The sequence below is a fragment of the Dromiciops gliroides genome, chromosome 1, assembly GCF_019393635.1.
Source record: "Dromiciops gliroides isolate mDroGli1 chromosome 1, mDroGli1.pri, whole genome shotgun sequence".
Lineage (NCBI taxonomy): Eukaryota > Metazoa > Chordata > Mammalia > Microbiotheria > Microbiotheriidae > Dromiciops > Dromiciops gliroides.
The window spans coordinates 63,989,346-64,017,156 of NC_057861.1; the positions used below are offsets into that span (position 1 = coordinate 63,989,346).

Below are 27,811 nucleotides of genomic sequence, written 5' to 3' on the forward strand. Positions count from 1 at the left end.
GAGAGTATTCCAAGCATGGGGAATTTGCCTGTACAAAGACAGCGATGGAATGTTATATACAAAGAACAGCAAATAGGTCAATTTAATTGGATTGTACAGTGTGTGAGGGGCAACAAAAATGATACATTGGAGATGGATTGTTAAGGAAAATAAATTCCAGAGGAATATTTTATTCTAGAGACAATTTGTTGTTGTTGTTGTTTCAGTCCTGTCTGACTCTTCATGGCCCAGGTTTTCTTCTCTGACATTTCCTTCTCCAGTTCATTTTACAGATGAGGAAACTGAGGCAAACAGGATTAAGCCCAGGGTCATACAGCTAGTGTCTGAGGCCAGATTCGAACTCAGAAAAATGATTCTTGTTTCCAAGCCCAATGCTCTATCCACTGTGATACCCAGCTGCTCTTCATTAATTATTTTGTCTCACATATTTTTCATTGATGATTTCTTGAAATATAGCTCTGGAAAACTAGACTTTGTTAAAGTCCATCCTGATTCAGATAGAGCTACTTGAATCAAATCACTCTGGCTTTCATCGATTGGCCAAAAATAGGTCCCAACCCAAGCCCCACTTGGCTCATTGTTTGGGTTTTGCTGACTCAGAGTGATATAAATAACATTTTGTTGAGGGTCTTCCCCTCCCAAATTGACTCTTTTATGAAGGCAAACCATACCATCTTTTGCCTCAATTCTTACTTTGCCTTTAATTATTGAATGGACATTGCCCAAAGTGAGACCTGGGAAAGACCTTAGCTTAAAAAGGCTCAGGGTTGGGGCAGCTAGATGGCGCAGTGGATAGAGCACCGGCCCTGGAGTCAGGAGTACCTGAGTTCAAATCCGGCCTCAGACACTTAATACTTAACTAGCTGTGTGACCCTGGGCAAGTCACTTAACCCCAATTGCCTCACTAAAAAAAATAAAATAATAAAAAAAATTAAAAAGGCTCAGGGTTTCCAACTGCATCAGGAGCCAGTTGTCCTGACCTATGTCTTGCCACTGGACTCCAATGACTGGAGAAGAGTGAGGCTGATGACTTCGCACAGCTCTGCCTCACTTAAATTCAATTTTCTTGCAAGTCAAGACACCACCCTCCTAATGTCACTGGTGTTCTTCAAGAAGGCAGGGAATCAATCAGGGGGCAGCTAGGTGGCGCAGTGGATAAAGCACCAGCCCTGGAGTCAGGAGTACCTGAGTTCAAATGTGGCCTCAGACACTTAATACTTACTGGCTGTGTGACCCTGGGCAAGAGTCACTTAACCCCAATTGCCTCACCAAAAAAAAAAAAAAGGCAGGGAATCTGTTGAAAGAGTTCAAGCAAGGGCAGCTAGGTGGCGCAGTGGATAAAGCACCAGCCCTGGAGTCAGGAGTACCTGAGTTCAAATGTGGCCTCAGACACTTAATACTTACTGGCTGTGTGACCCTGGGCAAGAGTCACTTAACCCCAATTGCCTCACTAAAAAAAAAAGAAAGAAATAAAGAGTCCAAGCAAGAAATAATCAGAGTCTAAACTTGGGTGGTGACTATGTGAGTAGAGGTAAGGAGATGAATGTGATTGATCTACTTTTCTATATTTTTAACCAGTAATAATAATTTTAATGTCTTCCATTTTGTACTGATATTTGCAGACATCAAACATCTCAAATTTTTCTCTCCTCCAGCTACAATCCATAGGGTTTCAAGGCTCCTTACCAATCTGGGAAGGTTTCCAGGAAGCAGGACTTGAGCTGGTCCTTGTAGGAACAGATCACCCAGCCCAGACCTAATTCAACTGTGAGGGGATTTTTCACTGTGGCTCCAGAAGCAGGATATTAGTGTTGGACAATTCAGATGATGCAACCTTAACATTACAGAAACCTAGCCAGGATGGGTTTTGTTGTTGTTGTTTGTTTTTTTATGTGTGGGTTGCTCTAGATGGCTGCTGAAATCCCTTATAACTCTCATTCTGTGATTGAGTTCAACTAGGGACAGGGTTAAGGGGGAGGAGTTAAGGAAACTGACTCCCAGGTCAGCTCTGGTGATTCTCCTAGGAAATAATATTGTTGGAAATAGCAACAGCCTAGATATGTATAGCCCTTCCACCTACATTATTTCATCCCCCCCCTCCCAAAAAAAACCCAGCCTTTCTGAAGAAGGTAATGCAATTATTATTATCTCTATTCTTTAGGAAAACTAAGTCTCACAAAGATGAGATGATTTACCCTAGTTCATATAGCTAGATAATAAGAGAGCCATGACTCAAAAACGGGGTCTTCTCTCTCCAAATCCAGTCCTGGTGCCACTGTACCACAATGCAATTGGCAAGGCATCCATGGCATAGCTAATTCCACGGAGATCTGGTAACAAGAATCTGCCAATGTAGAATTCTTTATACTTTCCCAAACCCTTTGCCATTCATTTTCTTCAGTGATCTTCCAAATGCTACTTGGGGAGGGAAGCAAAATATTCTCCCTCCCCCCCCCCCCACTTTTTACAAATGAGGAAACTATGATACTGTGGGAAAAGGTCTGAATGGAGAGGCAGGAGATCTTGGTTCTGTTCATAGACTCTACAAGCATTTATTAAGCACAGTCACTGAGCTAGACCTTGGGAATACAAAGACAAAAATGTCCCTATCCTAAAGAAATTTACATTCTATTAGAGTGAAAAATAAAGGCATTGATAAGTAATTGGGGTGGGGAGAGAGCACTGGAGACTGGCAGGAATCTGGATAAACTTCATGTAGGAGGTAGCCCTTTAGTTGAGCCCTGAAGGAAACTGGGGACTCTGAGTGAGCTTGAAGAGAGTCCAGTGCAGGGCTTCACTCTAGCTTTTGAGGTGAGTAACACCTGTGCAAAACCACAAAGGGGAGAGGGGAACATAATGGCACACAGCAAGCTGGCTGGTTTGTCTGGAACACAAAGAAAGCATCCAAAAGAGGAAAATGCACAGTAAGCCTAGAAAGATGGGCTGGTATCAAATGGTCTAATAAACATTTGTATTTTCACCTAAGGACAATAGAGAGCTGCTGGAGCAGGCAAAAGATGAGGTCAGCCCTTGAGAAATTTGGCAGATGGGGGGCAAAACTTGAGGCTGGAAGGCCAGTCCAAAGACTATTGCTATAATCCAGATGAGAGGCTATAAGATGAGTGTATGGAGCAAACTGCCTCAGTTTACCCAAATAACTCGAGGAGACCACCAAGTCAAGCAGAGACAGATTTATTACATTCCCATAGGAATGGGCAAGTTCAATACCTGAACCGCGCCAGCTAATACACGCCTTGACCTTATATAGGAATGTTGGTCAGAGGGGAAGTCCCCACACACACTAGGTCGCGCTCACAATGTAACATCCAATCCTGTCTCACCCAGGGTGCATGTTCAGCTCGTAATCAATGTATGGAGACATGCATATGTGTTCCAGGAACAAGGGGGAAAAGGGGAGGGGAAACAAGGTCAAACCAAAGGAAGAGGAAACAGGGGAGTGACAGTCAGATGTTTCAGATCTCACAGTTCCCACTGACTCCCCTCTGCTGGCCCCTGTCTCTAAAGATATTCAACCTGAATAACAGGAAGAGTCACTCAGGTGCTTCAGCATTGTTAATTCTAGAAGGATGACAGGGTTAAAATTTATCTTCGGCTATGTTGGGAAGTCAAAGAAATAGAATAAAGAATAAAAGAATAACACATTGTTGGGACCCTAGGGTCAAGGGGATTCTGCTCTGAGAAAAAGAGACATGTCACTTAACATCTAGTCTCAACTCAATTGCTGCATCCTGTTCCGAGCCCCGTCCTTTCTTCTTGAGTCCCGAGTATTGAATTGGTGGGCTAACTCCCTGACCCACTGACTGGGGTTCTGACACATGATGGATTGCAGACAAAATTAATATGCAGCTGACAAGTGGGGAGACTGAGCAGAAGTAAAAATACTGTTAATTGGCAATAAAACTTAAAGGAGACAGTGAGAATTTGACAAGCAATAAACTTCTAAACGAACTATACTGGGGCAGGGCTGGGTACCTTCCAGACCCCATCCTCAGAGTTTAATCTGACTCAAATCCATAATTATATCATACATGAGGTTTTGACATGTTGTTGAAGTTGAATCATAAAGACTTGGCTATGGATTGAATATGAGAGGAAAGGGGGGGGAGGCAGCTAGGTGGCACAGTGAATAAAGCACTGGCCCTGGATTCAGGAGGACCCGAGTTCAAATCCAACCTCAAAGAAAAGAAAAAAAAGAGCAAAGTGTCGAGGATAATTCTGAGGTTGCAAGTCTGCCTCACTTAAATCAAGGGGACTGGAAAGATGGGAGTGCCCTTCACAGGACTGAGGAAGTTAGGAGAGGAGAAGAGTTTGGGAGCGGGGCCAGGAGAGGGGAAGAAGAGATAATGAGTTTTGGATATTTTGAGCCAGCTTTAAAGCCTAGAAACCTGGGTCCAAGTCCTACTTCTGACATATTCTAGTCGTGTGATACTGGACAAGTCACTTAACTTCTCAGTGGTCTAGGAAACTAAGATTATCTGCAGAGAAAGTGATGGATGACCTGACCGGTTGGAGGGACTTCCTTTACCCAGGATTCCCCTATACCAATGAAATCAGAGGTCCACTCCCTTTGCCAAGTGAATGTCCACTAGAGATTCAGTAATACAGAGCTTTGGGTTGCAGCCATGGTGAATAGAGAAGATGCCAGAGGAGAGAAACATGATGATAATGAGAGGGAGACTGAGACAGCACAGCCAGACTAGTAAAATCAAAACCAAAAGAGAACAGTACCATGAAATCTCAGAGAGAAGAGAGTATCCAGGAGAAAGTAAGTCGACAGGTAGAGTTTATCTTGAGAAGGGCATCTTGTTCCATGTGTTATGAGGGAAATAGATAGGGGGTTTGGGGATAGGGGTCCTTAGGAATTCCTCTTTAAAGAATTACACCCTCTTGCATACAAATCCAATTAGAGTAAAATAATAGTTTACTTAGGTGCTAGGGAAAGGAAACTGAGAGAAGTCCTTGGACTTCTCATGGGGAGAAAGCATGGCACAGGGGCATGGCTCTCTGAGATTCCTTTCTTCTCAAGCAGGAGACAGGCAGATAATTATAGAGGACTGATGGTGGTCCTATGAGGTGATCATCTCACTGAAAAGTTCCCTTATTGGGGGAAGACCATCCCCCACTGGTGGTGGCTGGGGGAAGTTGGGTGAGGGATGGCTGCAGATCTCTCAAGCCATCTCTCTCCCCCTCATGCCACAAAGGCAGCAGCCACACCTAATCTTATCTCCCCAAAGGGTGGGGGAGACTGGAATGAAGGGTGGTGGTCCTGGAGCTGGCTCAGTTCCGATCCTCTGGTGCCACTTATCTCTTTAGGTGTGTCTGTCCTTTGGTTTAGTTTCTGGAGGAGGAGGTTCTCTGATTTACCCCAGAAAACTTCTGAGGTACCCCAGGCCTATAGCACATGGAATAAAATGATACACCGTTTTAAAGAGAAATGAGGGGGGCAGCTAGGTGGCGCAGTGGATAGAGCACCAGCCCTGGAGTCAGGAGTACCTGAGTTCAAATCCTGCCTCAGACACTTAACACTTACTAGCTGTGTGACCCTGGGCAAGTCACTTAACCCCAATTGCCTCACTAAAAAAAAAAGAGAGAAATGAGGACTGAGAAAAGCCATCCATATCTTAGGCTCTCTTCTCACTCTGTCCCCTTTTTCTTGATGATCTTGTTAGTTCTCCTATGGCTTCAGTTATCATCTTTAAGCTGATTTATGTGTAAAGTACTGGTTGCCTCTCTAGGGTATCATTCTGACCTGCTAGTATGTGTGCATAGGGTAGGTATGAACTCCAGCACAGGAAAATTGGGAAGAGTTTCTGAATCAGTGTACCCGCCAAGTGGAAGGAAGGACCAGGAAAGACAATATATAAAAGGTGGTGCTTGAGCTGGGTCTTGAAAGAAGTAAGGAAATCAGTCAAATAAACATTTATTAAGCACTTATGTGTTAGACATTATGCTAAGCCCAGGGGATACACAGGCAAAAACTTGGTCCCTGTGCTCAAGGAGTTCACATGCTAATGGAGAAAATAACATGTAACTAATGATGCACATATACAAGATACAGCGCTTAGCCTTGTGTCTGGCACATAAGTAGGTACTTAATAAACGCTAGTTGATCGACTGGAAGGTAACCCAATCCAATCAACATTTATTAATTGCCTGTGTGCTAAGTGCCAGGGATGCAATTAATAAAAAGAAAGGCATCCCTGTCCTCAAAGAGCTTATATTCTAAAGATGGAGACTACACACAAAAGGAGATGGGAAAGCTGGGAAAGGGATGGGACACCAGGGGCTATCTAGCACTAGGGCATCATGTTCCTTTGTGGAGCTGAAATCAGGCAGGGTAACAGGTGCAAAGTGGGGTGAACAGAGTCCAGTTTCTGCCATCTACAAGGGAAGGAATCTGCCCTCCAGCCCTCTGTTAAGAGGCCAGAGGAGACTGGAGGAAGTGGGGTCAATTGAGGTTTGAGTTAACAGCAGGGTGGTTAAGTATAGAAATGGTGAGCTCATCTTGGGAGGGGCACCTTATTGTGTGGAGGTGAAACTAGGCTGGGCAGCAGTTACTGAGGGTAGGTTTCAGAGGGGGAAGAATTCTATGAGTTGAAGGTACAGTGAGTGTCTCCTACTACTCCTTAGCTCTTAGTGACTGTCTATCTATAGTCGTATCTGTCTGGAAAGTGTGTCTCTGTCACCCCTCTGCCCAATGCATGTAGTGTCTCCTACTGGTCCAACAACCCCTCCCCACATTGCTGTCCTCTGGCAAAAACACAAGAGTCTCCTTCTACAACTGCTGCCAACACTGGAACAACTTAAACTCTGACCACCCCACCCCCAACTGTTGAATGGCCTGATAGACCCAAGGGGCATAATTTATTCTCTCCTGACAATCGTAAGATGCTTCCTGTGTGGAGACAACTGCTTACAACCAAAGGTCAAGGGCCTATAATACTTCAGGTTGATTAAGGAACTTATTCACACATTGCTGTAAAGAAAACTATATTTCCTTTACACTTTGTAAACAAGCAAATAGCTTTTTTCTAGGATTTTGGCTTAGAAGATGATGGGGAGCAAGAAAAAGCTAATGGAGTGGAGGGGAAGATGGGAGGGGGGGAGTGAATGAGCCTTACTCTCATCAGAATTGGCTCAAAGAGGGAATAACATACACACTCAAGTGGGTATGGTAACATATCTTGCCCTGCAGGGAAGAGGAGGGGTGAGGGAAGGGAGGGCAGATTGAGGGAGGGGCAGTCAGAAGCAAAACATGTGAGGAGGGAAAGGGTAAAAGAAGATAGAAAAGAGAGTAAATATCATGGGGAGTGAAAAGGATGGAGGGAAACATGGCAATAGTAATTGGGGGAAAATTTTAAGCAGAGGCAAAAGCAATGTAAGAAGAGAGTGATGGGGATGATGATTGTACTTATTTTGCTGGGCTACTGTGAAGAAAATTCTTTGTCAGGAATAAGGTACAACATAAATATTAACTATTATTGTTGTTGTAATAATCAACCTCATGGGTGTTTTGCAAGGAAATCTCCCTTTAAAGTACTATATAAATGTACTTTACTTTTAAAAAAATGAGCAGGATGCAATCAGAAAAACCTGGAAAGACTTAAATGAGCTGATGCAAAGTGAAATGTACTGTATACAAAATAACAGCAAAATTGTAAGATGATCTGCTGCGAATGATTTAGTTATTTTCAGCAATGCAACAATCCAAGACAACTCTGAAGGACTTATGAAAAAAATGCAATTCATCTACAGAGAAAGAACTGATGTATCTGAATACAGATGGAAGTATATTTCGTTGGTGGTGGTGGTTTCTTTTTCTAAAGTTTTTTTTGTCTGCCATGTTTTGCATGACTGCACATGTATGACATTAAATTGCTTGAGTTCTTAAGGGGGGATAGGGAGGAAGGAAGAGAATTTGGAACACAAAATTTTAAAAATCGATATTACAATTTGTTTTTACATATAAGGTGGGGGGAAATTCTAAATAAATAAATAAGACTTCCTACCAAAGAAAAAAAAAGATGATGGGGGCTGGGGCAGGGAAGAAAATTTGTTAAGCTCTATGTGCCAAGCACTTGTGCTAAGTGCTGCAGGGTACACATACAAGTAAGCAAAACAGTACCTGCCTTCAAGGAGCTTACATTCTAATGGGGAGAAGATAGTACATAAAGGGGAGCTAGAAAGGGAAAGGAAGTACACATGCCAGCACTTGTCCAAATAGGGCAAAAGCTTACTTATAGGATCAATATCCTGGGAGAGAGTCCATGGTTCTAATTCATAATTTGAGGGAATGGTAATAGTCTTGTGACGGGTTTTACTGAGAGTTAAGCTTTGGGCATATTTGAAGTCTGGTGGGATGGGACCCATAGATAGGGATAAATGAAAGATTTGATAGGGATGATTGAGAGAACAATTTACTGAGGAGGATGAGATCAAGAATACCTGACAGGGGTGGGGTTGGTCTCAACCACCTAGATATCAGAGTAAAGTAAAGGAGAGAAGGGGATATAATGTCCCGGGATTTTAAAATGAAGGAAAAGGGAAACAGAGTTCAAGGACAGTCGCCTCGAGTTTCTCAGAAAAGAATGAGGTGAATACCTTAGCTAAGAGACTTGAGGAAAGGAAGGTGACACCCTCCAATTTCATTCAGTAGCACAGGAATAGAAGCCTAGAAAGCAGGTGTAATGTGGGATGGAATTAGGGTCAAATTGATCATGAGTTGTCCCAAAAGAATTATAAGACTCAGTGACTCAGTTTCCCAAGTTTTATTGCAATACCGTGAGTGAACACAGGGAGAGAACCAGAAAAGTGGAAAGGTATCTCTTGAATAGTGAAAGAAAAGATAGTTATATTTATAGTATGGATAAATTGATTACCAGTCTCATGATAATAATCTCCACTTTAGGAAGGTACAGGGGAAGGCTTAACCTAATTTGGAGTTCCTGGGGGCTTGAGCCAACCCCTGAGGCAAGTACCTTTTTTCTATGGAGGTATGTTTTGGGGGTTTACACGTCATAAGGTGAATCTGGGGACAAATTTAGCCTTTTCTGTGCATGTCACTTTTTGATTCCCATGTCCAGTTTCAAAATATCTTCATTTATCAGTAGAATTTCTATACCCTGTCAGTGTATCATTGTTATAGTTAAGTTCTCTTTGACCTGCCTCTTTATGTTCTTATTATGGATACTGATTAATGTGGGGGTAAGAGAACCTAGGCCCTGACTTGTTTCCCAAATCTTAAGTTATCCATTAACTGGGGTCTGAATCCCTTTTAGAACTCATATCTAAATTAAAGCTTGGGTCTTAGGTTTTTCTGTTCACCCCTTTTTTGCCTCCCATATCAGGTGGAGGGAGAAATACTCAATCGAGTTTCTCCATGATCCGATCTCCTGATGGCCAAATCCAGTGGCTTTTTCTCAATTTCATTGTCCTTTATCTCTCTGCAGCCTTTGACATTATTGATCACTCTTTTCTCTTTGATATTCTCTCCTCTGGGTTTTCAGGGCATTGCTCTTTCCTGATTCTGCTATCTCTCAGACCACTCTTTCTCAGTCTCTTTTGTTAGATCCCCATTCAGGTCACACCCACTAACCCAAGTGGTCCACTGGGCTTGGTCCTGGGATATCTTCTCTAGTCCATTTCTATTGCTTCACTTGGTGATCTTATCAGTGATCTGGTGATCTGATCTTAATTGCTCGCTCTATGCTGATGATTCTCAAATTTACCTATCATGCCCTGACCTTTCTGCTGACCCTGAGTCTCACATCTCCAACTGCCTTTCAAACTCCTTGAACTGAATTTCCAGAAGACATCTTAAATTCAATCTGTCCAAAACTAAACTTTCCCTTGGAGTTTTTTCCCCCTCTCCAAACTTCCCTACTACCATCAAAGGCAACACCATTTTCCCAGTACCAAGCTTATCTAGTTTAGGTGTCCTAGGTGTCATTTCCATCTCTCACCACTCATACTGGATCTGTTACCAAGACTTGCCTATTTCACCTTTGCAATAGCCCCTTCTCTCTTTTGATACTGATACCACCTCATGCTTAGACTATTGCAACGATCTGCTGGTGGGTCTGCTTATCACAAGTCTCTCCCCAATCCAATATTATCTTCTATTCAGCCAACAAAGTGATTTTCCTAAAGAGGTCAGGTCATTTTACCACCCTGCTTAAAGAACTCCCAAGACTCCTTATCACCTCTAGGAGATGCTAAATCCTCTGTTTAATGTGGAAAGTCCTCCATAACCTAGCTACTCTCTACCTTTCAATTCTCTTGCAGCTTACTCTGCTATACATACTCAAGCTCTTCTATCCAGTGACATTGGCCTCCTTGCTATTGTCTGGAATAAGACGCTCCACCTCCCAACTCTCTATCTTTGCATTGACTATCCCCCATGCCTGGAACGCTCTTCTTCCTTGTCTTCAAGTCCCAACTAAAATCCCACCTTCTACAGGAAGCCTTTCCCAACCCCTCTTAATTCTAAGAGTCTTACTTCTACTCATGATTTACTATTTGACATATAGAGAGCCTTTTTGTACATGTGTGTTTGCTTGTCTCCCCCACTAAGTTCACTCCTTGAGGGCAGGGACTGTCTTTTGCCTCTTTTTGTATCCCCAGAACTTAATGCAGCATCTGACACAGTAGGTGCTTAATAAATGTTTATTTACTGACTGTCAAGGCATGAGGAATCATAGGATACTCAGGCAAAGGATCTATAAGAAGACAACTAACTGTGTGAAGTTGAATTGGTTAACTATGAGATTGAGATGGGAAAGGAGAGAGAAAGTGAATTCAGAACAGAGATAATGGCCAGAGAAAGGACTGAGGATTGTAGAAATAGGTCACAAAACTAAGGTTAGAAGACAGAAGAGGGACAGCTAGGTGGGGCAGTGGATAAAGCACCAGCTCTGGATTCAGGAGTACCTGAGTTCAAATCCGGCCTCAGACACTTGACACTTACTAGCTGTGTGACCCTGGGCAAGTCACTAAACCCTCATTGCCCCGCCAAAAAAAAAAAAAAGAAGAAGACAGAAGACAAAGGGAATTATGATGATAATAGTTTTATAAAGCACTTTCAGATTTGTAAAGCATTTTACAAATAATCTCATAGCATCCCAGGGAGGTAGGTGTTATTATTATCCCCATTTTCCAGATAAGGAACTGAGGCTAAAGTGATCTTGCCCAGGATTACCCAGCCTAGTAAGTGCCAGAGGCTGGATTTGAATGGTGTTCCTGACTCCAGGCTCTGACCTCCAAACCCTCACTTCGGCTGCATAGGTCTTTTGGAATCTCTAGCTCAGTTCAAAGCTCTGTTCAAGGCCCACTTCTTTTCATATTTAACCTACCCACTCCTTGGTATTGGTGTCACACCCTGCTTATTGTATAGCTTTTATACTTCCTTATCTTTGTAAGAGGTCTCCCACCCCCAAATAATGTAAACTTCTTGGCTGCTAGGTGGATAGAGCACCAGGCTAGCCTTCGGGGAGATCTGAGTTCAAATCCGACACTTACTAGCTGTGTGACCCTAGGCAAGTCACTTCATGGCGATTTGCTTCAGTTCCTCATCTGTAAAATGAGCACAGTGGAGAAGGAAACGGCAAAACACTTCAATACCTTTGCCACAAAAATCTCAAACGCGGTCATAGAGTCGGACACTACTTACTGAACAACGAAAAAATACTTATTTATTGGACTAATCCTCTTGTGGTCCCGGGGAAAGCTCTTTCAGTTGTGATGTTAGAGCGCAAAATGCAAGGGGTTGAGAAAGGAGTGAGAGAGGGGGTGGGGAGATAAGAGACCAAGTGAAAGGGTGTTTTTTTAAGGACGTTTGTAAGAAGCGAAGAGGTTGGTCGTTTAACCAACTTGTTGAACAAGGCACTTTTCCCTAGACCTCCGTTTCCCCATTTTTAAGATGAAAGGGTTGCATTTGGGTTGTCCCATGCCATTCAAAGCCTAGACTGGTGAAGGGACTTGCACAAGGTCACACAACCAGTCACTAACAGAGCCGAGGGTAACTCTAGCATCGAGACTCCCAACCTCTTATGATCGTCCGATTAGATCCTTCTGGAAAACCCCCAAAGACAATCCATGCCTTCTCCACTCCCGGCCAAGCATCAGAGCTAAAACCTATTCTCCCCCTCCCAAGCTCTGGTCTCGCTTCGGGGCCCGGGTGACCCAGGGCACCTGGTTATCGGTACTGCTCCCAGAGGGTAGCGGGGCTGAATCCCAGGTGGGTATTGCGGTGGGGCCAGCACTTACTCTTTCTCCAGCATGTCTACCCCACCCCCTCCCCTGGCCCTGGGCAAAAGGAAAACCTGGCCTGGAATGTCCATCCTCCAGGAGTATAGGTGCCAAAGTTAGGGCCGGCCCTGGGGCTGGGGAAGGGCCCTGGCCATCTTGAAGGCGTGTCCCTGGCTCCTACTGGGGGCGGGGCAAGGTAGCCGGGGCAGGGGCGGAGGAGGAAGAGGAGCAGGTGTGTAGCTGAGGCGGGGAGAGACTGGGACGAGAATTTTGACTCCCCACGCCTAGTTTCCTTCTCCGGACCCCCACCCCCGTCCTCCCCCACCCCCACACCCCGTACAGCAGTGTTAACAGCTTCCTGGGGTCCCAAAGGAAATCCTCCAGTGCCTCTAGCCACCCACCATGCTGGGGAACTGAAGGACCCTCCTGGGTGTATGATGGCGGTGAGATTTCAGGTGAGTGCCTGGCCAGATAAGAAAAAGGAAGAGAGCCTCTGGGGCATTGGAGGGGAAGGAGGAGTGAATAACCTGACCTCTTAGTAGCTATTTAGCCAGGGGAGATCCTTTCCTCCCCCTATACGCACCCACAAATCACCCACAGCAACTAGATTTCCAAAGTGTTAGAGTGGAAAAAGAGGTAGTCCAGCCTCATTTTACAACTAGGGAAACTGAGGCCAAAAGGGAAAAAAGAAATAGCCCGAGGACACAGTTATAGCTGAGCTGGCGAATTCTCTTCAGAGCTCCCAGACTCCTTTCTGGGCTCTTTCCCCAACCCATTCACCAACTTTTCAGCACCCTACCCCCCAAAAAAAACAAAAACAAACCTTTCCTAGGGCTAGTCCCTTCCCAGAGCCTCAGTTTCCTCATTTGTAAAATGAGAAGGTTGAGCTCTCTGTCCCTTTCAGCTCTAAATCCTCAAATCAATCCCTGGTTTGGTCGAACCTGAAAGAAGGAAAAGCTCTAAATCTTGTTGTCCCGCCCCTTCTGCCTTCAAGCTTTTTTCTCCTTCTGGACAACTGCTTTCTAATCCTGAATTTCAATAGGGAAGGTGGGAGGGAAGGAAGAAGAGGGAAAGACTGTGGGACTGGGGCGCCTGGGGAAAAGATTCTAGGTTTGGGATTCCAGGAATACCCAAGAAAGCAAACTGGTGCTAAAGGAAAAGAGCCTCCAGTCTCAAAGTCCGGAGTCCTGAGACCCAGGCTAGATAATGTATTTACTGTATGATCTTGGGCAAGTCACATCCACCCTAAGACAATAACAGATTCCGTAGGGCTTTTGCATTCTTAGTCACTTGACCCTTTTGCTAGGCGGCTATAAAGAAATCGCTGTTGGAATGTGAGTAATTTTATTATCCCAGATTATAAGGAAATTCTGAGGTAGGGAAGGGAAGTGATTTTTTTTAAAAATAGGTTTTTATTGTTATACTTTGTTCTTACCTCAATTGCTTTTCCCTGGTGTCCCTCCCCCTCCCTGTGAGTCATCCCTTTTAACAACAACAAAAAAAAAGAGGAAGAAAAGAAAAACAGCAAAATCAACACACTGAAAAATTCTTATACTCATTGTTCCTCCCATGGACCCTTACCTCTGTGAAAGTCTTTTTACACCTCATCTTTGGGGCCAAGCTTGTTTTGTAGTTGTGGTTCCTTACATTTACATTGTCCTCATTGTGGAAATTAGCTCATGTTTTCCTGGCTCTGCTTATTTCACTTTGTATCAGTTCACATAAATCTTTTCATTGTTTCTCTTTATTCATCACGTTCATCATTTCTTATAGTCCAGTAATCCACAAATTTGTCTAACTAATCCCCAACCAATTTATTTCCAGTTCTTTTTATTGCAAAAAGATGCTGCTATAAACATCTTGGTGCATATGGAGCCTTTCTTTTTAAATATAACTTGAGGCACCAGATACTTAAAAGTGAAATTTCTCCAAGGATAGTTTAGTCCATTCTACCTTTTACACATCTGAATTGCTTTCTTTGGGGTTTGCACCAATTCTCAGTTCCACCAACAATAGATTACTGTGCCTATCATTTTATGGCCTCTCCAACCTTGACAATTGCCATTTTATGAGTCCCTGGTTGTAGTTCTTTAGGGACCAGGAAGTTTGTCACCACAATTCTAAAAATCCTAGCACTTTCTATCTGAAAGATATATGGAGGGGGCAGCTAGATGGCGCAGTGGATAGAGCACCAGCCCTGGAGTCAGGAGTACCTGAGTTCAAATTCAACCTCAGACATTTAACACTTACTGGCTGTGTGACCCTGGGCAAGTTACTTAACCCCAATTGCCTAACCAAAAAAGAAAAAAAAAGAGAAAGATACATGGAGGAAGAGACCAAAAAGAGAGACCCTTTTGCTGGTTTACATAATATCTACTCATCTACATCCCTAGGAGGGGCCAAGTGGTAGTCTCTTCCCTAGGGGGATGTGGAGCTAAACATGGGGTCTACGAGTACCAAGCATCTTACAGGGATAGGGGTGGAGACAGCAAATACTTCTCCCACCAGGCAGGACTAATTTTTTTTCAAACTACTGCATTCAAGGACCATTTTCCACAAAATTACCTCAGAAGTTCTGAGCTCTCCTTGTAAACACAAAACAACAAAAATCTACCTTACACAAAGATAAGCTAGTGATATCCTAGGAATGGTCCACAGAACAGGAGTCCAGAGACCTGGTTTCTAATCCTGCCTCTTCAACCAACTAACTTTATGTTGGGCAAATGACTTCCTTTCCCTAAACTTCAATTTCCTCTTTTGTACATTGAGGGAATTGGTCTCTGAGGTCTGGCTCTGGCAGTCTGTACTTTGGGGACCTTTGAGCTCTGATGCTATATATGGTAAATTTAGAAGAGCACTGGATTTATATCTCAGCCCCTCTTCCTGCCTTCTGTGAAACTTACTAGCTATGGACCCTTTGGAAAATCCTTTAACTTCTTAAGAACCTGTTTTCTCTATTGTAAAATGGAAATCAGACTCTCCTAATAATTGGGGGGGGGGCAGGGCAATGAGGGTTAAGTGACTTGCCCAAGGTCACACAGCTAGTAGGTGTCAAGTGTCTGAGGCCATATTTGAACTCAGGTCCTCCTGAATCCAGGGCTGGTGCTTTATCCACTGTGCCACCTAGCTGCCCTCCTAATCATTGTTTTAATGTTCCCAAATGCATATTGTCTCGCTGCAGGCTGTCTCAATATCCATTTCTCTTTTCTGCTCCTATCTCTTTTGCTTTCCAATTTTTTGGGTATCCATTCATTTGTGTATTTTTTTCCTCTATTAACATGTCTCTTAGTGCTGAAAGGGAGCTTGTCTGTAATCTAACCCAAGCCCCTCATTCGCCTGATGAGGCATAGAAAGAACAATTGATTTAATTACCCAAGACCACCCAGGTAAGTAAGTAGTTGAGGCAAGATTTGAACCCAATTCCATTGATTCTATACCCACTGCTCTTTCCCATTCTATCCCAAATTAGCTGCATCTTTCTTTTTCTGTGTCTCTTTCTCACTTATTCATTAAATGATTCCCTCCCTCTGTCTCATTTTCTCCTGTGTCTGTATCCCCCTTTGTCTATTTTAGACGTACACTCTTTGTCTTTCCCTCTATTTCTCCAGGTGTAGCTGTCCTTCTATAGACCATTTCACCCCTTTTTTTTTCCTGCCCCTTTCCTTCCCTGGAATTACTGAGGCCCAGCCTCAGCACCATTCCTCTTCTTCTCACCACAGCCTATCCCAGTTGCTTCTGAGATCTATTTTTCACTACCATTCATGGGCCCCTGTCCCCATAACCCTATGGTCAGCTACCCGCCTCCCCCCCCCCCCCAAGCTAGAGAGTGAGGACCTGCCAGGGGAGCTAGGCAGGGGAGGCGTGCCAACATGGCACAATAAGAGCTCAAGCTGACATCCCCTGGGGGTGGGAAACAGGCCTGGGCAAGTCAACCCAGAGGGTGGCATACTGGGATGGGGCCAGGAGCTCAGTGGCTAGAGAGCTGGGTGGGGAAATGGAGGAGGGGAGGAGAAAGTGAAACACCTGGCACATGCTTTCTCTGTGGCTCTTCTATGGCTTCTTTTAAATATAAGATCCCCTGGGGTGAGATTCTGATGCTTATGAGACCTCCTCTCCCTTCACCCCCCACCTTCTGGCTCCCTGCAGAGTCTTCTCCCTGAGATTAGTTCAACAAACCCTTGTTAAGTATCTACTGTGTAACTTCTAAGACCCTACTTTGAAGCTGGTGATTACAAAGATGACTATATTAGCCTGTGTTCTTCAGGAACTCGAAGTTCAATTCAACCATTCAGTTCAAACATAATAAATGCTTGCTATGCTATGCGACAAATTAGAAAGTGATAAAGCACAGGGGTCTAGCAGAGGCCCAAGAGATTGGGGAAGAAGAGATCATGTCTAAGGCTGAGGAGTGTCAGGGAAGAGACCATGGAAAAGAGATTGGATACCTGAAGGATGTGTCAACAGACAGAAATGGAGGGAATCTATTCTGGGCAAAAATTGAGCCAGGAGAGTATGGAACCAAGATCAGGGAACTGCTAGCAAGGTGGGCTGGAGTATAAATTGTTTACAAAGATAGTTTAAATTTATGTCCCACGCTGCAGTACTCGTAATTTATTTGATGAACAATGAGGACCCCCTGAAGTTTTTTGAGTAGTCAACTGACATAGTAATAGCTCAGATTTTAGAATGTAAGTTCCTTGAGCTTGAGGAAGGAGATTGTTTCATTTTTTTTTGTTTTGGTTTGGTTTTTGTTTCATTTTTTGTTTTGTTTTCATCTGTTAATACAATGCCTGGTATATAGTAAACTTGGAATGAGTTGCTTTTTGTTTGTTTTTTTCCATCTTAATAGTGGTTTTTTTTCCAGTTACATGTAAAGATAGTTTTCAACATTTGGGGGGGGGGTTGGTGGGGGCAGGCAATGGGAGTTAAGTGACTTGCCCAGGGTCACACAGCTAGTAAGTGTCAAGTGTCTGAGACCAGATTTCAACATTTGCTTTTATAACATTTTGAGTTCCAAATATTTCTCCTTGCCTCCCTTCCTTTCCCCCACCCCAAGACAGAAAGAAATCTGATAGAGGTTATATATGTACAGTCACGTTAATCATATTTCCACATTTGTCATGTTGTGAAAGAAGAATCAGAACAAAAGGGGAAAACCTCAAAAAAGAAAAAAAATTAGAAATAGTTTGGTTCTAGGACTGAGCTTTTTTTTTTTTTTTTAAGTGAGTCAATTGGGATTAAATGACTTGCCCAGGGTCACACAGCTAGTAAGTGTCAAGTGTCTGAGGCTGGATTTAAACTCAGGTACTCCTGAATCCAGGGCCGGTGCTTTTATCCACTGTGCCACCTAGCCACCCCCAGGAAAACTACTTTGGTAGCAGTGTGTGTGATGAACCGAGAAGTGGGGGGTTGAGTTAAGGAGACCAATTAGGAGGCTGTTTTAATAATCTGGAGGAAAGGTGATGAGGATAGTGGCTAAGTGGAGAGAAGGGGTCAATTGGGAGATGTTCTGATAGTAGAAATGGCAAGCCTTAGCAACTGATTGAATATGTGGGTTAAGGGCGAATGAAGGATCCAGGATAATGCCATTGGTTATAAACCTAGGAAGTGGAGAGGGTTTAGGGGAAAAGATAATGAGTTTTATTTTAGACGAGTTTAATATGTCTCTGGAACATTCAGTCTTGGTCTTCACAACAACTCTGTGAATTAGCTGCTATTGTTGTCCTTGGTCATACTGAGGCTGAGAGAGGTTAAATGACTTGCTCAGCTCACAGGGGCTAAGAAAGTGTCAAGAGTGAGATTTGAACCTTGGTCTTCCTGGGTCCAAGATCAACATGCTATACACCACTTAGCTGTTAAGAATTCCATTGTCCTTTGTTGGTTGCAATTCATGCAGGATGAGGTGGAGGAGGGCTAGGCTCCTAAAGTGCTGGGGAGCCTGAACTAGTTAGTGTTGTGGCAGTGGGTCTGGAGAAGAGAGATGGAGGATTATTCACTGAGCTTGACAAATGTTTGGATGTGTAGAACTGAGGGAGGGGGAAGAGTACAAGAGAGTGGTGCCATCAGCAAAAGAGGGGAGCTGGGAGATGGGAAGGAGAAATGTGTTTAGTTTGAAATATGGTATGTTTTGAGGTACTGGTAGGATTCTCTTCCGGGAGGTGCCCAATGGGTCATTGCAAATGCAGTATTGGAATCCAAAGAAAAGGTCAGGATGGAAAATATCAATCTGGGAGTCATCTACATAGAGGAGATAATTGCAACCAAGGAACTAGGTGAGCTAACCAAGAGAGAGCGCATAGACGGAAGAACTGAGTGGAAGAGAGCTTTGGGGAAATCCTACCCTTCCCCCTACAAATACATTTAGGGGCCAGGAGGAAAAAGAGGAAGTAGGGAAAGAACAGCAGGAGGAGAGAACAAAGAGAGGGTAGTGTCTCAAAAAGCCAAAACTTTTGGAGAAAAAGCCAATCAACCTTACCTCATACTGCTATTGGAGTAGTCTGAGGACTGAGCAGAAATCTTTGAGTCTGGCAATTAAGAGATTTGGGTGGTGGTAGAAGTTTTAGGACTGAGAGTGGAAGTTCCGTTGCAGGGTTTAGGGAGTGAGACAGGGATGAGGAAGTGGACTCCAGACTTTGGACAGTAGAATGAAGGGGTGGCAGGATCACATTAAGGGTTTGTAGGGAGGGGGCATCCCTCAGAGGGATCTGTAGGCTGAGAGAAATGAAGTGATTGAAGGATTTCCAGGATCAAAGGAGATTACCAATTGAATGGAGCAAGCTCTTCCAATGAGACTGAGGTTTTGGGGGGAGGGAGGGTTGGGGACTGAAGATGCTGGAGCCTGTAAGAGTCCATTGTTAAATTTTCTGTGTGAGCATTTATGCCACCAGAATTGTAAAGGTTCTAAGCCAGAACTTTATTGTTTGATTGTCTAGACTTAAGAAAGTGAAAGAAAAACGCTAATGATGCAGATTAAACTTAAAAGTGTGGCCTATGTACATTTTTTTTTTCATCTAGAGTCAATTAAACATTTACCTGCACACTCCTGGGGGGGAGGGGCTGCTACACATAAGTTTCTGTCAAGAAAACTCATCATGAGTTTTCATCATGAAAACTTCCTCATCTTCTAAAATGGAGGAAATAAAAATTCAAGGAAGAAATCAAAGAGAGGTAGCTTGGCCCAGTGGGTTCAAGGCCCACTTCTACAGCTAAAAGTGGCAAAAATGATGATCCATGGGGCAGCTAGGTGGCGCAGTGGATAAAGCACCGGCCCTGGATTCAGGAGGACCTGAGTTCAAATCCAGCCTCAGACACTTGACACTTCGTAGTTGTGTGACCCTGGGCAAGTCACTTAACCCTCATTGCCCCACCAAAAAAAAAAAAAAGAAAAGAAAAGAAATGATGATCCATATTGATAGACGAAGTCTTTCATGGGGTGTTCCCTACACTTCCCTATAAAGTAAGAGGTGTGGTCCCCCAAAAAGACACAGGTTTTGAAGGGAAGGGTGATGAGAGGGAGAGACAAAGAGGAAATAAAGTATTCCCAGGCCATCCCCTCTAAGCCTGTACCTTTGCCCCCCTCAGCTCAAGATGCTCTGAGGGCTCCCTACAGTGAGACAGGAGAAAATACAGACCCCTCTGTTTGGCATTTGAAGGAAAGCCTTTCAGAACTGACCTCCTGCCTTATTGTACAGGACTCTTCTTCATGCAAATAACGCACAAGTATTTGTCAAGCCCCAACTATGTTGTAGGCACTGGAGAGAAAAGATAAGATCAAAACAATCTCTGCCCTTCAGGAGTTTATGTTATATGGAGGGAGACAAATGTGCACCTATCCACATCCAAGGTAATGGGGGAAGGGGACTGGGAAAGGAGCTACTAGAAGCTGGAGGAATCAAGAAAGGCTTCATAGAAAAGATGACACTTGAGGCAAGTCTTAAACACACCCTCCATTCTAGCCAGACTGACCCGTTTGCTGTTCCCAGTACACGACATTCTATCTTCCATCTCTGCTTTAGCACAGGGGATCAGCCATGCCCCAAACACATTCTCTCTTCACCTCCACTTAGACTCCCCAAGTTCCTTTAAAGCTTGGCTTAAGTCCCACCAGGATGCTACTTGAGGACTGTTCTGTACTACACCACCCACCGCCATCTCCAGCTGCTGGTGCCTCCCTGCTACCTGAAACCACTTTGTATATTTTGTACTTTCTTATCTGTGCACATTTTATTTCACCCCGATAGAATGTAAACTCCTTGAGTATAGGGACTGTGGTTTTTGTCTTTGTATTCCCAGGCACTAGCACTGTAAGAAAAGCTTGAGGGGCGGGGCCAGCTAGGTGGCACAGTGGATAAAGCACCAGACCTGGATTCAGGAGGACCTGAATTCAAAATCCGGCCTCAGACACTTGACACGTAATAGCTGTGTAACCCTGGGCAAGTCACTTAACCCCCATTGCCGGCAAAAACCCCAAAAAACAAAAGAAAACAAAACAAAGAAAAGCTTGAGAAATGAATGACCAAGAACGGTCTGTAAGAGGTTTTCCTGGACACCTCTCAGTGCAAGAAATAATCTTAAATTGGGGCTTTTCTCCAAAGATCTGTCCCATTGTCCTTCACTCTAGTTTTTTCCTCACTCAGAAAACTTCGAACCCTTCCCCTAAAGGAGCTTAGACAAAATGACCCCTAAGATTTCTGCCAGATATGTGATCCCCTAAGGTCTTTTTTTTTTTTTTGCAGGGCAGTGGGGGTTAAGTGACTTGCCCAGGGTCACACAGCTAATAAATGTCAAGTGTCTGAGGCTGGATTTGAATTCAGGTCCTCCTGAATCCAGAGTCCGTGCTTTACCCACTGAGCCATCTAGCTGCCCCTCTCCTAAGTTCTTTACATGAGAAAAGGGAGGAGACCTAGGCTTCTAGTCCCAGTGCCACTGAGTGATGTGGAACAAACACTTTCTCCCCTCTGGCCTTTAGCTTCTTCCTCTGTCAAATGAGGAGATGGATTATCTGCAAGGTCCCTTCTAGCTTTAATATATAATCTTGTGAATGAGGAAGATAGCAATTTTTTTTTTTAGTGAGGCAATTGGGGTTAAATGACTTGCCTAGGGTCACACAGCTAGTAAGTGTTAAGTGTCTGAGGCTGGATTTGAACTCAGGTCCTCCTGACTCCAGGGCCGGTGCTCCATCCACTATGCCACCTAGCTGTGATAGCAACTCTTTTGAAATCAGTAAATGTAAAATCCTACACAGGTTCAAAAAAATCCATTTCAAGTAAGTACAAGATGAAGAAGCATCTTGTATGTTAGTTCTTTCGGGAAATAATATCAACAACTCAAGTGTATTGGTGGATTGTGTCTCTATGAATCAGGAATGCAATATGGCAGCCCAGAGAGCCAATGCCCTCTTTTCATGTGGAAAACCTGGTGCTCAGAGAAATGGAATCATTAGTCCGTAGTCCACAGCTAGTCTTATGACTCTGGGTGAAGGCCTATTTTGTTTTTCTTTCATAACCAGCTGCCCTTTCCTGATCAAGGTGAGCTCTCCTTTCATGGGTGGGTTCTAATCAGTTTCTTTATCAGCCAGAACTGGCTGCTCACCAAGTTTCCCTAGGGCTCACCCCATGGGGTTCACTGCCCTCCTGCCTCTGATCTGGCTAGAAATAGACTCTTTGATAGAGGCCCCACAGCTTCCCCTGGAGTGGGGAGAGAGAGGGAAAGAAAAAGCAGGGGTTCAATTATTTTCCAATTTCCAACAGCCCCATGCCTTTCCTTTCCCTGAGTCTTCTCTTCTCAAAGAATTGTAGAAGGGACTTCTATGGGACCCTGAATGAGAACCTTGAGAGCATCCCTGACAACAGATCATCTAGCTTCTTATTGAAGACCTCTAGGGAGGGAGCATGCACTCCCTCCAAGGCAACAGCCCACACTCTGTGACTCTCTAGTGTTTAGAACATTTTCCCTTATTTGGAGCTGAGATTTTTGGCTCTACAGTTTTCTCCATTTGTCCCCAGCTAAGGCCCCTCTAAGGGCTAAGTCAAACACAGCTTTCCCATCCTGTCGTGGGACAACTGTCCAGAGGTATTTAGTCAGCTCTTCCATGCCCCTCACTCTCCTGGTCATCTTTCTAGACAAGAGCCATGTTTTTCAGCCCTTCTTAAAGTGACACCCAGAACTGAAGGTATTGTAGCTTTGGCCAGGCAGTTACTACAGAGCCATTATCACCCTATTCCTTAACACTGAGCTTCCCTTCATGAAGCCTGAGATAATAACTTTTTTGGCAGCCAGGTGGCTGATTCCTATTTAGCTTTGTAGTCAACTAAGACCCACAGATCTTCTCCCCATGAAAGGTTATCTGGCCACATTTCCTCTTATTCAAATTTTTACCCCAAGTTAACTCAGTGTTTGTCTATGTTGCTTTTCATTTAATAGGTTCAACCCACCATTCCATTTTATTTTTCGTAAATTGGATAAAGTGGTATCTGTGCCTTCAACCAAGTCAATAATTAAAATGTAAACAGCAGAAGGCCAAGCACAGATCCATGGAGAGCTCCACTGTAAAATTTTCCTCCAAGAGGATCATTTCCCATTTATGACTATTCTTTGAGTTTAGTCGTTCATCCAGTTCTGAATTCACCTAATCGTACTATTCTCCAGTACACGTCTCTCCTTGGCCATAGAGAGACTTGGTCAAATCCCTAGCTGCAATCTAGGTATGCTTATGTCTACAGTATCCCCTGGTTGTGCATCAAAGCCTTCCACAAACATTATGGGCTTCTGTTTTCAGTGCTCCCTGTGCCCCAAATGGACTTTCCTTGTCCTTACCTGTTGAACTCCCCACTCATTCCTTAAAGCCCAACTCTCATTTGACCTCATCCTGGGAGCTTTCCTTCTAGTTCTTCAGGCTTCCTCCTTGGACCTCAAAGCATTTTATTTAATATTTTCTAATGTAGCTAAGGGAAACTAGGTGGTGCAATAGATAAAACATCAGGCCTAGAATCATGATGACTCATCTTCATGAGTTCAAATCCAGCCTGAGACATTTTGTTAACTGTGTAACCCTGGACTAGTCACTTAACCCTGTCTGCCCTGGTTTCATCATCTGTAAAATGAGCTGGAGGAGGAAACTCCAGTATCTTTGCCAAGAAAACTCCAAATAGGGTCATGAAGAGTTGAGCATGACTGAAAAGTAACAACAAAATACACCTTTTCTCCTCCATTTGTTGTAGGGAACTCCAGTTGACAACTCCTTCTACCACTATAGAGCAGTATCTACGCTGTCTCTTATCATCTTAGAGAATTACATGGGGGCCCTGAAAAGTTAAATGATTTGCCCAGGGTCATATGTTCTACATGTTTCAGAGGCAAGACATGAAGCCAGGTCTTTCTGACTATGAGGCCAGCACTCCATGCATTATACCAAGAACAGTGCCTGGCACATAAAAGGCACTTAATTAAAAAACTTTTATTGACTAACTGGTACCACATTGTCTCTCAATTCATATATCAAGTCAGTAGCAAGACATGGAAACCATGTCTTTCTAAAGAGTCAATCAGGTGGGTGGCGCAGTGGATAGAGCACTGGCCCTGGATTCAGGAGGACCTGAGTTCAAATCTGGCCTCAGACACTTGATATTTAACTAGCTGTGTGACCTTGGGCAAGTCACTTAACCCCAATTGCCTCACCAAAAACCAAGAGTCAATCAGGACAGGACTCTATGCATTATGTCACAGTGTCCTAACACACATATCATGTATTATAATTACCTATATATGTGACACTTTTCCCCCTTTGAGTTCCATGAAGACATCTCTCTGCATACTCTGTGATTCAACAATACCTGCTTTCTTGCTCTTCCTTGAATATGGCATCTCATCTCCCAACTCAGTACCTTTTCACTGGCTGTCCCCCTTGCCTCTACAAAGGAATAGGAGATGTCTCCTCATAGCTCTTGTTCCTGGCCATGCTTGTTTGAAATTCTGTAACATTCACTTTCTCTTGTTTTGTTATTAATCTTTCCATTTACATCATAGTAGTCATTGTGTGTATTGTTTTCATCGCTCTGCTTCCTTTATTCTATTAGTTCATGGAAGTCCTGTTTCCCTGTATTCATTATGTTCATCATTGTTTCTTTTTTTTTTGACCTTTTATTTAGAATTTTATTTTTCCACAATTATATGTAAAAACAGTTTTTAACATCCATTTTTAAAATGTTGTGTTCCAAATTCCCTTCTCCTCCTTAAGAAGGCAAGCAATTCAATATAAATTATATATATGTGGTCATCATCATTGTTTCTTATAGCATAATAAAATTCATGGACTGAAATTTGTTTAACCATTCCCCAGTCGATGGGAAGGACCATTCTCCCCCCACCCCAAGCCCCCTGTCCTTTTTTATTTCTTTTTTTTTGGTATCCACACTGCCTGCAACACAAGGTTTAATAAATGCTTGTTGATTAATCCAGACTATTTATCACAGAAATAGAGGTAGGTGGAACCCTTAAATGACATCTAGTTCTAGGGGGCAGCTAGATGGCACAGTGAATAAAACACTAGCCCTGGATTCAGGAGGCCCTGAGTTAAAATCTGACCTCAGACACTTGACACTTATAAGCTGTATGACCCTGGGTAAGTCACTTAACCCTCATTGCCCCTTAAAAAAAAAAAGACATCTAGTTCAAGCCTTTAAATTTGCAAGGAGAAAATAGCCTTAGAGTAGGTGTGACATTTTCCCTCCACCCCCACTCCCCCACCCCCACCTCCAGCTATGAATACTACTAAGAAGATACTGAATAAATTAAATGTTAATTGAATTGATTCAAATTAGCCCAAGAGGCAATATGATCTTATGGAAAGGGCATGAGTGTTCATGGAAAGGGACAGTGGCCTCCTTGCTGCTGTTCCTGGAACAAGACACTCCATCTCCCAACTCTGCCTTTGCCTTGGCTGTCCCCAAGTCCTGGAAGGCTCTTCTCTCCTTATCTCTACCTCCTGACTTTCTTAGCTTTCTTCAAGTCCCAGCTGAAATCCAAGCCTTTCCTGATCCCCCAAATGCTTGTGCCTTCCCCATGGATTATCCAATTAATCTTCCCCACATCTTGTTTATATGTAGTTGTTGGTGTGTCTCCCCTATTAGGCTGAGCTCTTTGAGGGAAGAGACTATCTTTTGCCTTTCTTGGTATCCCTAGTATATAGGGACCTGGCACATAGTAGGCACTTAATAAATGCTGATTGATTGATTGATTGAAAGAAGACTATAATTTCAAATCAGTCCCTACTTATTATCAGTGTGGTCTTAGGCAAATCATTTAGTCCCCAAGGCCCCTATTTTCTCAAAAAATATGAAAAAATAGTAGTAAATGATCTCCAAGGTTTCTTTTTTTTTTTTTTAAAGTGAGGCAATTGGGGTTAAGTGACTTGCCCAGGGTCACACAGCTAGTAAGTGTTAAGTGTCTGAGGTCGGATTTGAACTCAGGTACTCCTGACTCCAGGGCTGGTGCTCCATCCACTGCGCCACCTAGCTGCCCCTCCCAAGGTTTCTTACAGCTTTATTTGTTTGTTTTGTTTTGTTTTTAGTGAGGCAATTGGGGTTAAATGACTTGCCCAGGGTCACACAGCTAGTAAGTGTTAAGTGTCTGAGGCCGGATTTGAACTCAGGTACTCCTGAGAGTACAGTGACAAAAACAAAACAGCCCCTGCCCTCAAGCATTTTGTATTCCAATGGAAGAAGACAGCATGCAAAAGGAAATTGAAGGGGCAGCTAGGTGGCACAGTGGATAGAGCACCGGCCCTGGAGTCAGGAGTCCCTGAGTTCAAATCCGGCCTCAGAAACTTAACACTTACTAGCTGTGTGACCTTGGGCAAGTCACTTAGCCCCAATTGCCTCACTAAAAAAAAAAGAAAAGAAAAGAAAGAAAAAGGAAATTGAAAAAAGAAGGTGGGAGAGGAAGGTAGCCATAGAAGAAGGGAGGACAGGCAGGTCTTACAGGAGAATGTTCCAGAGTGAGCAGGCTGTAGGGGGTGGGTGGGAGGTTGATCCAGAGCAAGGAGGCCCCAGGCACCGAGGCAAGTTCTAATACAAGCCAGCAGTGAAGAAGTCCTGATTTTGAAGTCCTGAAGGCCAGGAATAGGGTTAGAAAGAGATAGAAGGTGGGAGAATTATCTGAAACTGAGTAAGTTGATATATCTGGGCAAAGTGAACCTTAAAGGAAGAGGGCCTCAGACACTTGACACTTACTAGTTGTGTGACCCTGAGCAAGTCTCTTAACCCTCATTGCCTCTCCTAAAAAAAACCAATAGAAAGGATTGCAGAGAGCATAGTGGAAGGGGGGGAGGGTGGCATAGGATATGGAATGGGAAAGACAGGTCCGACATGGGTGAGTCTGAGGGAAAAAGGGAGAGAAACATCTGCCTGAGCAGCCTTACACTCAGAATCACCCTGGCCTCTGAGAGGAAGAACAAGAATTTGCAAGCCATAGAATGGTAGATTATCATTCCCTTCTCAGCAGCAATTGAAGCTGAGCCTCTGACTTCAGAATCAACCTGATTTGATTATCATTCTGTGAACAAAAGGTGGAAGATGTACTCATCCCAATCTGGACTTGCTGGTGAGTGGGGACCTGAGTCTTCCTGCCTATAGAAGCTAGGCCTAGGGGAAGCTAGGTGGTACAGTGAATAGAGCACTGGCCCTGGATTCAGGAGCACCGGCCTCAGACACTTAACACTTACTAGCTGTGTGACCCTGGGCAAGTCAACCCCAATTGCCTCACCAAAAAAAAAAAAAAAAGAAGAAGCTAGACCTAGTGGCCTGATTACAAGGGGCAGAGCCTGCAGAGGTCCATGTGTGGGCCATTGAAGTTCTGAAAGCCATCATCTCCTTCTCCTCGTTCCCCTTACTTTGGGGCCCTTTCCTCCCCTCCTAGCTCCTCCCAGCTTGAAGAGAGTGCCCAAAAAACCTTTCCAGTCAGCCCTGGGGACTCTCCCTGGGATAGCCCTGAACCTTCATGTCCTCACATGTGTCACTTTGTCTCTCTCATGACCCCAGGTGTTGGACATGGAGGAGATGACCATCTGGGAGCAGCACACCACCACACTGTGCAGGGTGAGTGCAGGCAGATGACCAGGGGCTTTCTGTTCATTTCCCTACCGATTAACCACTGTCAGACCCTTCCTGCCCTCCCTTGGGTTCCTGGGCCCTGTCCATAGGGAACTCCTAGTCTGACTTGGAGCCTCGGGCCTTGTGTGCTCATGTCAGAGCCTAGTGAGCTCAGACAGCAGAATGAGGACTCAGAAGGATAGACAGATAGATAGATAGTCAGAAGGAACTGGAGTTTGAGCCTAACCTTGAAGGATGCAGGTTTTTCTGAAGAAAATGGAGGTAACTCAGAAAAAGTACTGGTCTTAGAATTAGAAAACTTAGACTTTAGCCCTGGTTCTACACTGTTACCCTGGGCAAGTGACTTCTCTTCCACAGGCTTTGGTTCCCTCGTCCAGAAAGTGAAGGGGGAGGGGGGACCTCCTGAAGATCCCCTTCAGTTCCAACATCCTGTGATT

General features: G+C 43.9%; 1 protein-coding gene across 2 annotated transcripts in view; it reads left to right on the forward strand.

The window, feature by feature from the left end:
• TJP3 (tight junction protein 3) overlaps window positions 1-27,811 on the forward strand; it is a 59,889-nt gene that overhangs the window by 13,183 nt on the left and 18,895 nt on the right. The window contains exons 1-2 of one of the 2 annotated variants that reach the window (XM_043975246.1): window positions 26,791-26,865; window positions 27,303-27,359. In XM_043975246.1, the coding sequence (XP_043831181.1) occupies window positions 27,312-27,359 (48 nt within the window). In that variant the 5' untranslated portion in view covers window positions 26,791-26,865; window positions 27,303-27,311. Of the gene's footprint in view, window positions 1-26,790; window positions 26,866-27,302; window positions 27,360-27,811 lie in introns of those variants that run through there. The other variant, XM_043975245.1, reaches the window with a different exon arrangement.